General features: G+C 43.7%; 1 protein-coding gene across 5 annotated transcripts in view; it reads right to left on the reverse strand.

Moving 5' to 3' along the window:
* Positions 1–205: 205 nt before the first annotated feature.
* The window catches only part of LOC106609502 (tubby-related protein 3), a 35,674-nt gene continuing 22,840 nt past the window's right edge, over positions 206–13,039 (reverse strand). For 4 of the 5 annotated variants that reach the window (XM_014208385.2, XM_014208383.2, XM_014208384.2 and 1 more), the window contains 10 exons: positions 11,246–11,408; positions 10,025–10,231; positions 8,214–8,360; positions 6,721–6,854; positions 6,253–6,444; positions 5,891–6,003; positions 5,591–5,708; positions 5,347–5,445; positions 3,800–3,971; positions 206–3,640 (listed from right to left, as the gene is read on the reverse strand). In XM_014208385.2, coding sequence (XP_014063860.1) covers positions 3,507–3,640; positions 3,800–3,971; positions 5,347–5,445; positions 5,591–5,708; positions 5,891–6,003; positions 6,253–6,444; positions 6,721–6,854; positions 8,214–8,360; positions 10,025–10,231; positions 11,246–11,408 — 1,479 coding nt within the window. In that variant the 3' untranslated portion in view covers positions 206–3,506. The remainder of the gene's footprint in view (positions 3,641–3,799; positions 3,972–5,346; positions 5,446–5,590; positions 5,709–5,890; positions 6,004–6,252; positions 6,445–6,720; positions 6,855–8,213; positions 8,361–10,024; positions 10,232–11,245; positions 11,409–13,039) is intronic. The other variant, XM_014208386.2, reaches the window with a different exon arrangement.

Below are 13,039 nucleotides of genomic sequence, written 5' to 3' on the forward strand. Positions count from 1 at the left end.
CTTGCATTAAGAATAGATCAGTCAAAGCTGTATCAAACAAAATGTTTGTGTATCCAGTCCAAAGAATAATGTTCAAAGCCTTCCAAAGACTTGGAATGTTTTTAGAATAGATGTGTTTTATGAAGTTTTACAATTACCGTTTTTACAGTAAGTTTCTACAATGTCCCATTTTAAAATGGAATTGTAAATGTAACACTAAAACAAGTTTGATGTATGTTCTAAATGTTTTAATAATCGAAGCAATTGTAACACTTGGTAATGTAGAAAGAAGAAATTATAAGTTCTAGATGTTGCTTTCAAAAAGGTTCTTAATCAACTGTAAAGTCGTTATGTTATTGAAAATAAATGGGTTTACTGAATACATCAGGGGCAGTCGGTTCCGTTTATGATTAGGGAGGACAATTTTTTTTTAATGGGCATGGCCTTATTTCTATTACAGAATATTGGATGACTGTCATTCATATTCCATTCATCCAGTTTAATTTAACATTGATAGGTTTAGGCTACTACATGATACTCACATTTTCCCTATACCCATCATGAGGTTGCTACAACCTAGCCTATGAATGAAAGTTTATACAGTACAGTGCTGTGAAAAAGTTTTTGCCGCCTTTCTATTTTTGATACTGAATGTTATCAGATCTTCAACCAAAACCCAATATTAGATAAAAAGCTAAAATACATTTCTAAAAGGCAACAAATTTGAAGTTTTGGAATGGCCTAGTCAAAGTCCTGACCTAATCTCAATTGTCAGAGTTAAGGCAGTTCTGCATGGAAGAGTGGGCCAAAATTCCTCCACAGTGACGTGAGAGACTGATCAACAACTACAGGAAGCGTTTGGTTGGAGTCATTGCAGCTAACTGGCACAACCAGTAATTGAGCTTAAGGGGGCACTTACTTTTTCCCACAGGGGCATTGGGTGTTGCATAACTTTGTTTATTAAATAAATTAGATAAGTATGTAATTGTGTTATTTGTTCACTCAGGTTCCCTTTATCTAATATTAGGTTTTGGTTGAAGAACATTTAGTATCAAAAATATGCAAAAGTAGAGAATTAGAAAGGGGGCAAATAAATGTTTTTTACTGAATACATTCATTACTTAAACTTACAAGGGGAGTCTTGTTCACTTTACAATATCTTCATTTATTCTATTTACAGTGATATTTCTGAAATTCAATTCCCAAAAAAATTTCAGAAAGTTAAGTTATGAATGGAATGCAATTCCCCATAAGTATCTTGTAGTAAAACTGTATATTTCTCTCTTTTATATATTTTGTACAAACAAAACCTTTCCCTCTTTCTAACAGTACATCGTGTGAATTAACTTTGTTTCCCAACACTGTCACACATAATCAGTGTCTTGTTTGTCTTGTTTGGACAGGAATCAAATGCATCCTGCAGGTTACCCAGGAATGTTCCTAATCCTCCAAGAACAAGAATCACACTACTGGACAGAATCATCTCTATAGCACATCCATCCAGCTGAAACTTTAATCAAGGGTGACTTTTCACGGTGCAAAATAGTTCAAACCTGTGCAAAAAAATACCGTAAAAGTAATAATTTGGCATTGTGATGTAATTTTAAACTTTTCTTCAGCAACGAGCGTTGTAAAAAAGGCCACTATTTATGCATTTTTCAGTGTACTAAAAACTCTACTTAAATAACTTTTTATGGTCACCTTTTTATATATTTTTGCACAGATTTTAACTATTTTGCACCTTAAATGTCGCCCCAAAAGTAATTTCCCACTGGGCACAGACGTCAGTTCAACATCTAGTTTTGATTTACATTTGGTTGAGTTGTGAATTCAACGTGAAATCAACCAAACATTTGACCCAGTCATTGGATTTAAAAGTTGGGTTAAAAAAAAGACGCAATTCCTTTTTGCAAATCCAATCAGTGTTCTACGTTGATTCAAAGTCATCGCCTCAAATTTTGGGGTTGAAATGACGTAGAAACATCGTGGATTCAACCAGTTCTTGCCCAGTGGGTTCTCAATGACTTCATGGTACAGTACAAGTGTAGTCTACTGAACAGAGTAACACTTCCAGTTACAGTACATATAAAATGTAGTGTTATTATTCAATCTGGTGTCATTTTAAACGGGTAGATAAGTTTGGCATATAATGTAGACTGAGTACAGGGCGACCGTTGTCACTTGGAATCAAAACGGAATATTCCTCTATTGTTTGGATTCCAGGCTAACTTTTGTATTCCACACATTGAAATAACATTTATGCTGACATTTCATGATATTTTAAAATGAGCAGTATGTCCAAACATTAAGACATATCTTATATAGCAAGCACCTTTAATCGTGCTTGCTGGGCAACTCTATTGACTTTCCATTGAGGTTTTAACTTGACATGGGGCTAAGACATCACAAAATGACATGTACAAATAAATTGCAGTAAGAAATGTTCTGTTCCAAACTCCTCAGAATGCTACTGAGATACGTTAGTAAAAGTGTGTTTTTAAAACAAGAAAACAGATGAGGACACATTGGATGGACATGCATGACTTCAAGACTTTCTGATATGCAGGCAAATAAATGTGATGAGAAATTCATCTTCAAGAGGAAGAAAATAAAAAAGGGTTGAAATAGTTTAACGTTAGAATTATTGAACATCTTGATGCTGCAAAATGGCTGGAAACCAAAGCCACGTGATCATTTGAAGACAGTGAGGTGAATTTTAGGATATAGACCATAACGTTTCCAGAGTTGGTCAAAAGAATCGCACAACAGTGATTGTGGAAGGCAACAGAATGTAAAATGGAGTAAAATGACACTTGGAATCAACATTAAAGGCAACTTTAAAAACATCTGCTAAAAATGAACAAACTCATAAGTTCATCAGACATGTTTTTGAGGCCTATAAAACAATGAAATCTGATATAAATCAAAGACACCATCTCCTGTGACCTGGTCTAGTCTGTGTTAGAAGTCCTGTCCCTAACAGGGAGTGCCCACGACAGTTTGGTCTATGATGCTTGGTGTCCTTTTTCCCTTTCAATCAATTTCAATACACATAAAATCACCAATATACAACAGCTAAAGCAACAAAAAGCAATACAAACTCAATGAAACAGAACTACAGATAAATACAAATAAAAACAAAGGCGCCTTGATGATTTGACAAGTTTCCCTTTGTGGACGGTAATTTCATTTTTCTGCCGATAAGGAAAATCCTATATCCTCCACCCAAATCTACTTGCTTTTGTCCTCTTTCACACACCCACTCTCTTCATCCGCTCTCCAGGTCAGCGTGATTTGTGTGCCATGATTGGATGTACCACATAGGGGTGAGAGGTCATAGTTCATGATTATTTTCATAGTGGCAGACTGCTGGTGAGCTGACTGCTGACTGTACAAGGAAGGCGCTGAATCCTGTGAGGGGGAGGTGGAGGGGCGGTTTTGTGGAGTTGGCGTTGTCCTGGAGGGGGAGGGAGTGGGTTGAAAAGGTCATGGAGGGAATGCTGAGTTAGGAGTCGTGATGGGGTTGGTCACTCGCAGGCCAGTTTGCTGTCGAAACTGGACAGGCCAATGGCGAAGGCTTGCAGGGCACACATGGGGTAGTTGTAGTCTAAGGTGAATACGTCCTCGGCCACTCTGCCAAACTGCATTACGATGTAGTCCGCTGAGGGAAGAGAGAAGAGATGACTCAATAATGTGAAATCATTATTCCATTCTACCCAAGTAGAGGGAGTGAGAGAGTGGGAAATAGAGAAAGTGAAAAAGAACGAGAGAGAAAGAAAGAGAGGAAAGAGTCAAGAGAAGCACTGACGGATCGACTCACGATCGTTGTCGTGGACGATCTGAAAGTTCTTGACGGAGGCCTGTGTGACGCGGCCGTGGAAATTGAGCACGTAGGACTGGGTGTCGTCGTTCCACACGGGGGCCTTGTTGTGCAGCTCGATCAGGTTCTCCAGTGAATGGTTCTGCCACTTACTTAGAAGGCTGTCCTGCTCCTGGAAAAACACAAACAGGGTTGTATTCATTAGGCACTAAACAGAAGAAATAGGACAGAAACAGGGAGTGACAACCTTGAATTATCCAATAAGAACGCTCAATTTAGTTTTCCGTTGCGCGCCCTAATGAATACGACCCAGACATCCAAACCATCTGATCTGACGTCACTCCCCAGTGACCACATCTCACAGCCCTTAGTGGGTTAGCCTCAGTTTCCATTACATGATGTTGACTTCAATACTCACTCCATTATTCAGATTGTGCTAAATTATTTTCTATTTCAAGATGTAAGAATGCCAGAGTCTTAAACCTTTTAGGGCTAGGCGTCCCGCTAGTCCAACTTCCGGTGAAACTGAAAAGCGCGCAATTCAAAGAAATAATCAGAAAAATTATGGACATTAAACATTTAGGTACATATAAGTGTCATATCAGTTGAAGGCTTAAATTCTTGTTAATCTAACTGCACTGTCCGATTTACAGTAGCTATTACAGCGAAAACATACCATGCGATTGTTTGAGGATGGCGCCCCACATCAAAATATTTTTCCACCGGCACAGGTTTCATAAATTCACCGGCTATAACATGTAGTGTCGTTTTGTTAGATAAAATCCTTCTCTATATCCCCAAAAAGTCTGTTTAGTTGGCGCCATCGATTTGAGTAATCCACTCGTTCAACATGCAGAGAAAGGAATCCGAAAATCTACCCCTAAACTTTGTTTCAACAAATCAAAATATGTTTCTATTTACTCCTCAGATACCCTAAAATGTAATCAAACTATAAAATTTCTTACGGAAAGAAGTATGTTCAATAGGAAACTGATTTTAGCAGGTGCGTCCTGTCTTCATGGCGCGCGCAAACACGAATTTCCAAGACTGTGCCCCTGTACGAAAACTGATATTTCTTATTCGTTTTTGGAATTACAAGCCTGAAACCTTGAACACAGACTGCTGACACCCTGTGGAAGCCATTGGAATTGCATCCAGGAAGACCATTTTCAGTATGACCTTGTACTTGCCATTCTAAGAGGATGGTCTCTCCAACAAACAAAGAAATTACGGTTGGTTTCTCTTTGGATTTTCTCCTACCCTATTTATTGTGTTATATTCTCCTACATTATTTTAACATTTCTACAAACTTCAAAGTGTTTTATTTCCAATGGTACCAATTATATGCATATCCTGGCTTCAGGGCCTGAGCAACAGGCAGTTTACTTTGGGCACGTCATTCAGGCGGAAATTTTGAAAAAAGGTGCCTAGCCCCTCAATCATGCCCTCTGACACGCCCCTCTCCCTTACTGTGCATAACAAGTACAGTGACTACAAATGTTAGGAGAAGTGATTGGAGTTGTACAGCCCATGGGGCTGATACATACACTGTTTGGACGGACGGGGACCCTCTCAAAGTTCATGTTCATGCCTGGGATGATGACGGTCATCTTGCGGGGACCTTTGAACCCCAGAACATTGGTCTCCTGCAGAGAGAACACAGGAGATCAGAATGTCACAGAATGTCACACAACCTTACACGTTCAATTATATTAGTGTGTGTGTGTGTGTGTGTGTGTGTGTGTGTGTGTGTGTGTGTGTGTGTGTGTGTGTGTATATGTGTGCACTCACATAGCAGATGGCTGCGAGTTCCTGTCGTGTGTTGCTCTCCTCCAGCAGAGCTCCAGGGTTCTTACAGGGGTTGGTGCCTTGGTCATACACCGTGAACTTGGTCCCCATCAGGTTAGACCTGCAGGATGACCAGACCAATCCCATTAGAGTCTACAATGACCCTCCAGCACTCACAATCCCACCCAATAGGGTTATCAGATGCAGCCGAGGGCTCAAAGCAATATGGAAATTGTTCATAAGCAAGGATTTAGAATTATATTTAGCAGAGTTGTGAGTAAGACGAGTGAGATATGGTCCTACCTCAGTTTCCCCATGAAGCTCTCTCCCTCGCGTGACAGGTCCGTGGCGTCCACTGAGATCAGGTAGTTGGACGTCTTGCTCTTTTTCCTCTTCCTCCCAGCCAGAAGAAACAGCTGGGTGAAATAAAGAGAGTAAACTCAGGGTGAGAGGGAAACTCACAAACCATCATTTTAATCACTGCAATCAAAACAGGTGTTACTTTTACTTTATATTCTCATACCATTTCAAATGTAGCTATTGAAGAAAAGAAAATGAAACACGCCCGTGAAATACGATTAAAAAGAAATCTATCTTGACTGTAAATCTATCTAGGTCTTGTCTCCATGTTAATCCACCATGACAGGATGTGAGGTCAAATGTACCTTCCTGCCGTCCTCTCTCTCCATGTGCATAAAGTAGGTGGGGTACAGGCCGCGGTCCATTCCCTTCTTGTCCCGGGATATGCGGCACTTGACGGTGACGCCGCGGAGGGCAGGACGCACCACAAACTCCTCCAGGTTGTCCACTTCGATCAGAGCGCTCTCCGTCGTGGGCGACCCCGGTGTCACGCACTCCTGTGAGGGGGGGAAAAAAACACACAATGCTACGTCAAAAAAACATACTGGCCAATCACTGTTATAAAGGAGATACAGTCCAGGAGTAGAGGGGACAACATTCATCTGCCATCTTGTTGTTTCAGTGTCTTCATGCTTTTCTATACATCTTCAAGTGACAAGTTGATTTGCCATGTGTAATGAATACAATAGAAATCTCACAAGCCATAGCCACATAGCTATGTATGTGCTCCTAATGATATGACAGGACAGAGACAACTATATGGTTGGACTCACTGTGTTGGACTTTGTGCTGGAGGCAGACGCAGGCCGGGTTGACTCTGGGTTGGGGGACAGCGAGCGTGGCCGTTCTTCATCACCGTGTTCTTCATCCTCACTGGCCTCTTCGTAGTTCATACTGCCTGACAGACCTGGTCATGGGAAAAAGAGTGCACTATGGGAGATGTGGCCTACAGCTTACACTCCATTGGTTGGGATCAGGAGGACCCAGGGTTCTATGCAGACAGGAGAGATCATCTCAGATGCCCAGCCAAGCTGAAAACTCCTCCATATCTCCTCAGTAATCCCATAGGTTCTTATTGCCATGACTCAAGAAGGAGAGATTTATTTCTCCTGGGACCCATTGTGATTAGCCTGCATGTAATGGATATGGGCAATGTATTTCTTCAAATGTATGCAGATTTTGCTTTTGATCACATAGCCTTTGATTTGTTCCAACTAAGTCATCATACTACCCCAGTTGAAAATATGAACTGATGCAATATTTCCTGTATCAGAAAAGGCCACATATTACAATATGCAGCTAAAACGCCTCTCTAAAACATTTAGTAGTCCCCCTAACATTTGAGGAGACAACCTAACCTTAAAACAGCTGGCAGAGGATGGGAAGGAAAGCGGAAGCGAAATAGTGCTGAGTAACTGTTGAGACCCATTGAGGAAAAACGTTTCTGTATAGAACAGACGAGACTACCCAGTAACCAGGTTACGATAGAAGAGACCTGTTATGAACCTCTTGCCATCCCAGCAGCCTTCATTATCCCCAGACACCACTGTTAGTCCACTTCAGAGCCCTATACATTTCCACATTGGAAAGAATACAAGACAATAGATTCTCCATCTTCATTGTGTTTTATCCATCACTGAGAGCTGGTTTCCTGGACCCAAATTAAGCCTTGTACTAAATGCACGTTAAGCATGCTTTTCAGTCCAGGAGTAATCTGTGTCTGCGAAACCGTCCCTGATAGTCCAATGTAAAGGGGTTAGTTAGGAACGAGGGAAAGCAGAAATCCTATTGAGAGATACCAGCCAGACAGACCCAGCACGGTGTGGTCAGACAGGCCTCTGTGGGAGCTGCTCTGGACAGGTGTCAGTAATGCTGCTAATTGGATTTACCAGCCGTGACGCTGGCTGGTGCTGTGGAATATTTGAATGAGAAAGCATTTTTTAGATGCGATAGCAGAATTCAAAGTGAGCAGGGGAAAAATGTCCGCTCGCAATGTGTTCCATTGTTGATGATACAAGAAATATAAACCGGTTCTCTTCGGTGTGTCTTGAAGCCAGAGTATGATATCTAGCACTTTACATCCAATGACTAGGTTATTATCAGGAACTATAGAATTCACTGTTGTTGTATGCTCCCTCAGTTTCACCTCTGCTCCATAGAGTTAGTGCTGCAGAGAGAGAGGAAAGGAGGGAGGGAGAGAGACAGAAACCCAGCAACCTTCACTTCAGCCCTGTCACCATGGGAACGGCAGGCTGCTCTCTACTACCTGACTGGAGTAGTTTCTCCCTGGCAGACAGTGGGCGCTCTGGCCCCTCCTCTGGGCCCTCCTCCACTGCACCAACCAACTGGACCACCCTGTCGTTGGCGGGGTCAATCAGAGAGGGGGAGGGGCTGAGAGAGATGTCCCACGCCTCTGCAGACAGACACATATGTATTGGCCAACGTGGCTAGAAACAATATGTGCACAGTGGTGTTCACTCCATCTAGCCCCAGAGATGTGTCTAAATGTCAGGGTACTGCCAAACATTAAATACAGACCGCAAATGTCAGCTACATTCTAATAGTGACTCAAAGGCATCAATTAAAACAACAAAGTTTTGTAGATTCACTTTTTTTTACTAAATCAGCCAAATGGAAATGTCAATACGTTCTGATAATACAACTTTTGTAAAAAGAAAAGGGCTCGATGCTCAGGTTGTAAAACCAAAACTTGCAACGTGATCATTTCAACCACTTTCTCGGTCTAGCAGCACATGGAGAACTTTACCTTGGGAACTCGCTGACCAGTTTTGACTGAATAGCGTCCCCAAGTCAAATCCAAATGGAGGCAGTAGGCTATTACTAATCCTTTGCCGTTTCCATTTCAATTAGTTTACACTGGGAAATAAAAATGATTGGGCAGCCAGGCACTATCTAAGGCACCTGAGGACAGGCTGGATCTCAGTAGCACTAAGCAGACCAGACATTCATTCATGATGAAGGTTTGCATTATTGAAAGGGGAGTGTCACCTGCCCTCTTGTTGCTGTCCAGAAGAAGATCCTTAAAAACCGAGGCTAATGCAGTAATATGCTGCCCTTAATCTGGGTCTCAGGTTTAACTAGGTAATACATCTCTCTCCCAGATATAGACCTGGCTATCTTGATTTAGCTTGTCATTTAGCACAGTAACAGCACAGAATGATATTGAATTAGTCTCAGGAAATGAAAGAGACTTCAACACTCTTCGTGGACCTGCCAGAAGGAGGGGAGGTGAGGTGGCATAAATAAGTACTGTGGTAGGTGGATACTACTCTTGCCCCTTACAAAATGATCAATTTCTCACTGTCACCATCAACCTCGCCCTCCGCCGGCTCTCTAACTGCACACTGCAGCACCACAGCCCTGGGAAGAGGTAGTATCCCAGAGCAGGGTTTTAGCACTGTGCAATGGCTTTTAATGAGACCAACTGAAAGGACAGCAGCAACAATAAACCACAACCTTCAAAGTTCTTGAGACTGTCCCTGAACAACGATGTTGACCAGATATGCTCCCATTTCTCATCTGTCCTCCTTTGCTTTCTTTATCTTCTCATGCCATCCTGCATTCTTTCTCTCTCTCTCAGTTCAGCCTGGCCTCTCACTAGACTACAAAGTGCCTCTACCAGCCCAGAGGTGTGAAAGAGACACTTATATTGAGTGCCCTGTCGGTGTAGCCGTGAGGCCCGCCAGAGCAGCAGATCTCTGAAGCGGCTTGGTATTCGACCCAGAGGATTTATCAGGGTAGATGATGATGAGGGATATAACTGACTGACTCGCATGTGTACACACTCTCCTAGGTCTTCTGTCTATAGCACTACTGCGTATGAGACATTGTCTGTGCTGTGTAGGCCATAGGGATAGGACTATTTCCTGGTCACATGGTCTGACCATAACTAGGCCCCAGAGTATTTCCTGGTCAGGTAAGGTGTTCAAGAAACCCCCCAGCCTTACCTACTGACAGAACTCTTTATAACCCTCTACTTAAACACTCCTACCTTCTGTCCAAACTGGCTGTCCTGACTCCCTATCTGACCCCCTTCTCAAGCCCCCCCCGGCTCACCTCGTTTCTGCAGCAGCTCGTGGATGTCTGTCTTGGGCTCCAGCAGAGTCTCCGTGTCCCCGTCCCGGTCAGGCTCCTCGGCGAGGGGAGACTGGTGCAGCGGCTGGGACAGGGACAGGGGCTGGGACTTGCTCACCGACAGAATCTGGATCTTGGTACCCAGGTCTGGAGCCTCAGAGCCCATGAAGGCAGCAGGGCCGTCGATACCTGCAGGGTGGGGCGCATTCACAGAATTTTTTTTTATGTCTTGAATTACGTTAATAACTTTGTCCTGCTTGTCTGTGTGTTTGAGCATCCAGCCGTTAACTTCTCCAAGAGCTGTTCTGTATTCCTATGCTTCCATCTGTGCTTCCCTGAGGTGATTTGATTTGTACCTACTCCTTATTACTTAGCCGTCTGCTTGCAGCTGCGTTTCTCTGTAGTACCTCTACTCTATGTTCATGTCAGAGCTTAGCCTTGTGCTATGGAGTGATATGCTGCATTGAGCAGGTGGCCCTTTTCTTGCCTGAGAGTCTGAACGCTGCTCTGCCTCTCTGAATGTGACTCTCTCCCGCCCAACTGAAGGCCCCTCTGGGCATCAGAGAGAACAGCTTCCTGGGTGTCTCCTCCACTACCTTGAACAGTCGCTTCTCCACACGTCCCAAGACTGAGGGATGCGTAATTAGACACACGCACGCACGCACCACACACGCACCACACACACACACCTCAATATATTAGTTTCCTGATTGTTTGGAGGAACATTTTATAACATTGTATCCCAGTATGTGAGACTAACATACGTCGCATGCCAATGTACATGTGATTGGTATCAGAAGTGGGATGCACCTATGTTTATAATCCTATTCTATATAAGCACTTTTCTCTAGTCTTGTATTTCCTGACTGGTCTCCTCTACCTCGATCTGGAAGGCCACTCTGCTCCTCCAGAGTGAGCTCCATGACTGGCCCTCTCCCTGCTTTCCTGGGCAACATGGGGCCTGGCCCCACCTTCTCCCACCACTCCCTCTCACTGTCCTCACCTGACGTACTGCCCTCACTCTGGACTGGAAAGCAAATGGATCATTAAAGTATTCTTCTTCATAGCCAACAACTGTCTATCTCTGACTGTGGACTCAGCACTGATCCTGCTTCCTCAGACCCATTACTTTATCCCGATCGTGTGATCTGACCCCGGAAAAACTAGCTAGTACAGTAGCTAACCCCAAGAACCAAGGCTCACCGTCCATGATGACATCGCTGGTGATGCTGAGGCGTGACTCCACCAGCGGGGCCTGCTCCTCACTACGCCGGGGTCTGGAGCGCCTGGGCCGGGCCTCTGGGTTGGGCTGCACCATCAGAGGCTCCTGCCGCTTCCGCCGCTGCTTCTGCTCCAACAGCAGCCTCTGTGGATGGGGGGGGGGGGGGGGGGGAATTACGACAGTGAGAGTATACCATGCAAATATTGTCTGTCCGTCCGTCCGTCCCTGCCCCAGACTGACAGCTGGACTGACAGCTGGTGATAAGGCTCTAGTGATCCTCTCTCTATGGACCATACCTGTATCTGTCCAGGTATACCTGGCCTCGCTTCCCCACAGTCCATGAGAACACCATCCCTTTCCCTCATTAAAACACTCTTTAATCATAGAGGTCTGGCTGCTATGTAATGCATACCTGTAGACTGTGTACTTCCAGTCATTGCTTGAACACTAGTTAGCATTGGCTGGCAAAACTACCGCTAACTTCCTTCCTACTGGATGCGGAGAGATACAACTGGTTCATCTGACTCTGGGGAAGAATTACTTTAAACCCCCCCATGACTTCCTCATCATCAAGCCAGACACTAATCTATATTCAACCTTATACAGACAGCCTTAGTTAGACCTTTTCCAGATCACTCAAAATGCTGAGAACCAGACAATCAGTAAGGACTCTGTCCTCATCAGACACTTGGGACACTTTGATCGAAAAACCACCAGTGTTGGTGTTTTGAAAAACAGAGTTATCTTAAGCAATACGACAAAACAAATGAGCAAAAAACACGTGGCTTGCCAGCTTCGTTTCAGGGGTGTCAAACAAGATGCATGTTCCTATGGCAACCGTGTCAGAGTGTCCTCGATAGACTCCACATTCTTTGTTGTCGTCGTCTCACCACTTCCACTGTTGTTGGGGGAGAGGACAGAACATGATGGCCATTCAATGTGAATCTCAAAATGGAACCCCAGATGGCTTTGGAAACAACACACACAAGTGTCATGACCCGACCTTGCAAATCATTCAGCCACAGTAAAATGTCCTGTTTTCTTCCTTCAGTATCTTTGACACTAAATTGGAAGGCAGAATATGCAACTCGCATAGAAACAGAACAGGTGAAGTAAGGTTGTCTAGGCTATATTTAGCTCATAGTAAAGGTCACAGAATAATGGACCTTTGTATCCTAGCAATAGCACTAGAGGAAATGGGACATAAGAGAGTTAGCTACTCAGTGAAGGAACCTTCAGCGACAAATCCATTGAAATCAATTTAGAAAAACCTGTTACATGGGTCCTGGACAAGTAAGCCTAGACTGTTGTAAAAGATGCTATGAGACAAAGTAACAGAGTGCTTAAAATACAGTGGAAACTATTCAAACGACTTTAGTAAACCTAGAGTTGGAAATGCTGCTTCCTGTGGAACCCTATAACTCTGTGCGGTGCTGGCTGAGGCTCTTTTCAGTACGGGGACAGAGAGACTGGGGACAGGGGACAGTGACAAGGCAGTGGGATCATTAGAGCTGACATTGTCACAGCCATCACAAACGCTCTGGGAAACTAGGGACAACAGCGATGAGGGTTGGCCCCCTTTAGATTTCTGGCTAGACAATACACAGCACAATGTCTCTATGAATATAAAAAAGCTTCACACTAGAGAAATGGTCAATTTCCATGAATTATGGTGACATTCATCAGTTGGCCCTGCAGTCCTGGTCTCTGGTCAAAGCAGGCGATGGGTTACGTAACTGCCTCAATTAGTGGGGAGCATCAAAACAACAAGTGGT

This window comes from Salmo salar, chromosome ssa07 (genome assembly GCF_905237065.1).
Source record: "Salmo salar chromosome ssa07, Ssal_v3.1, whole genome shotgun sequence".
NCBI lineage: Eukaryota > Metazoa > Chordata > Actinopteri > Salmoniformes > Salmonidae > Salmo > Salmo salar.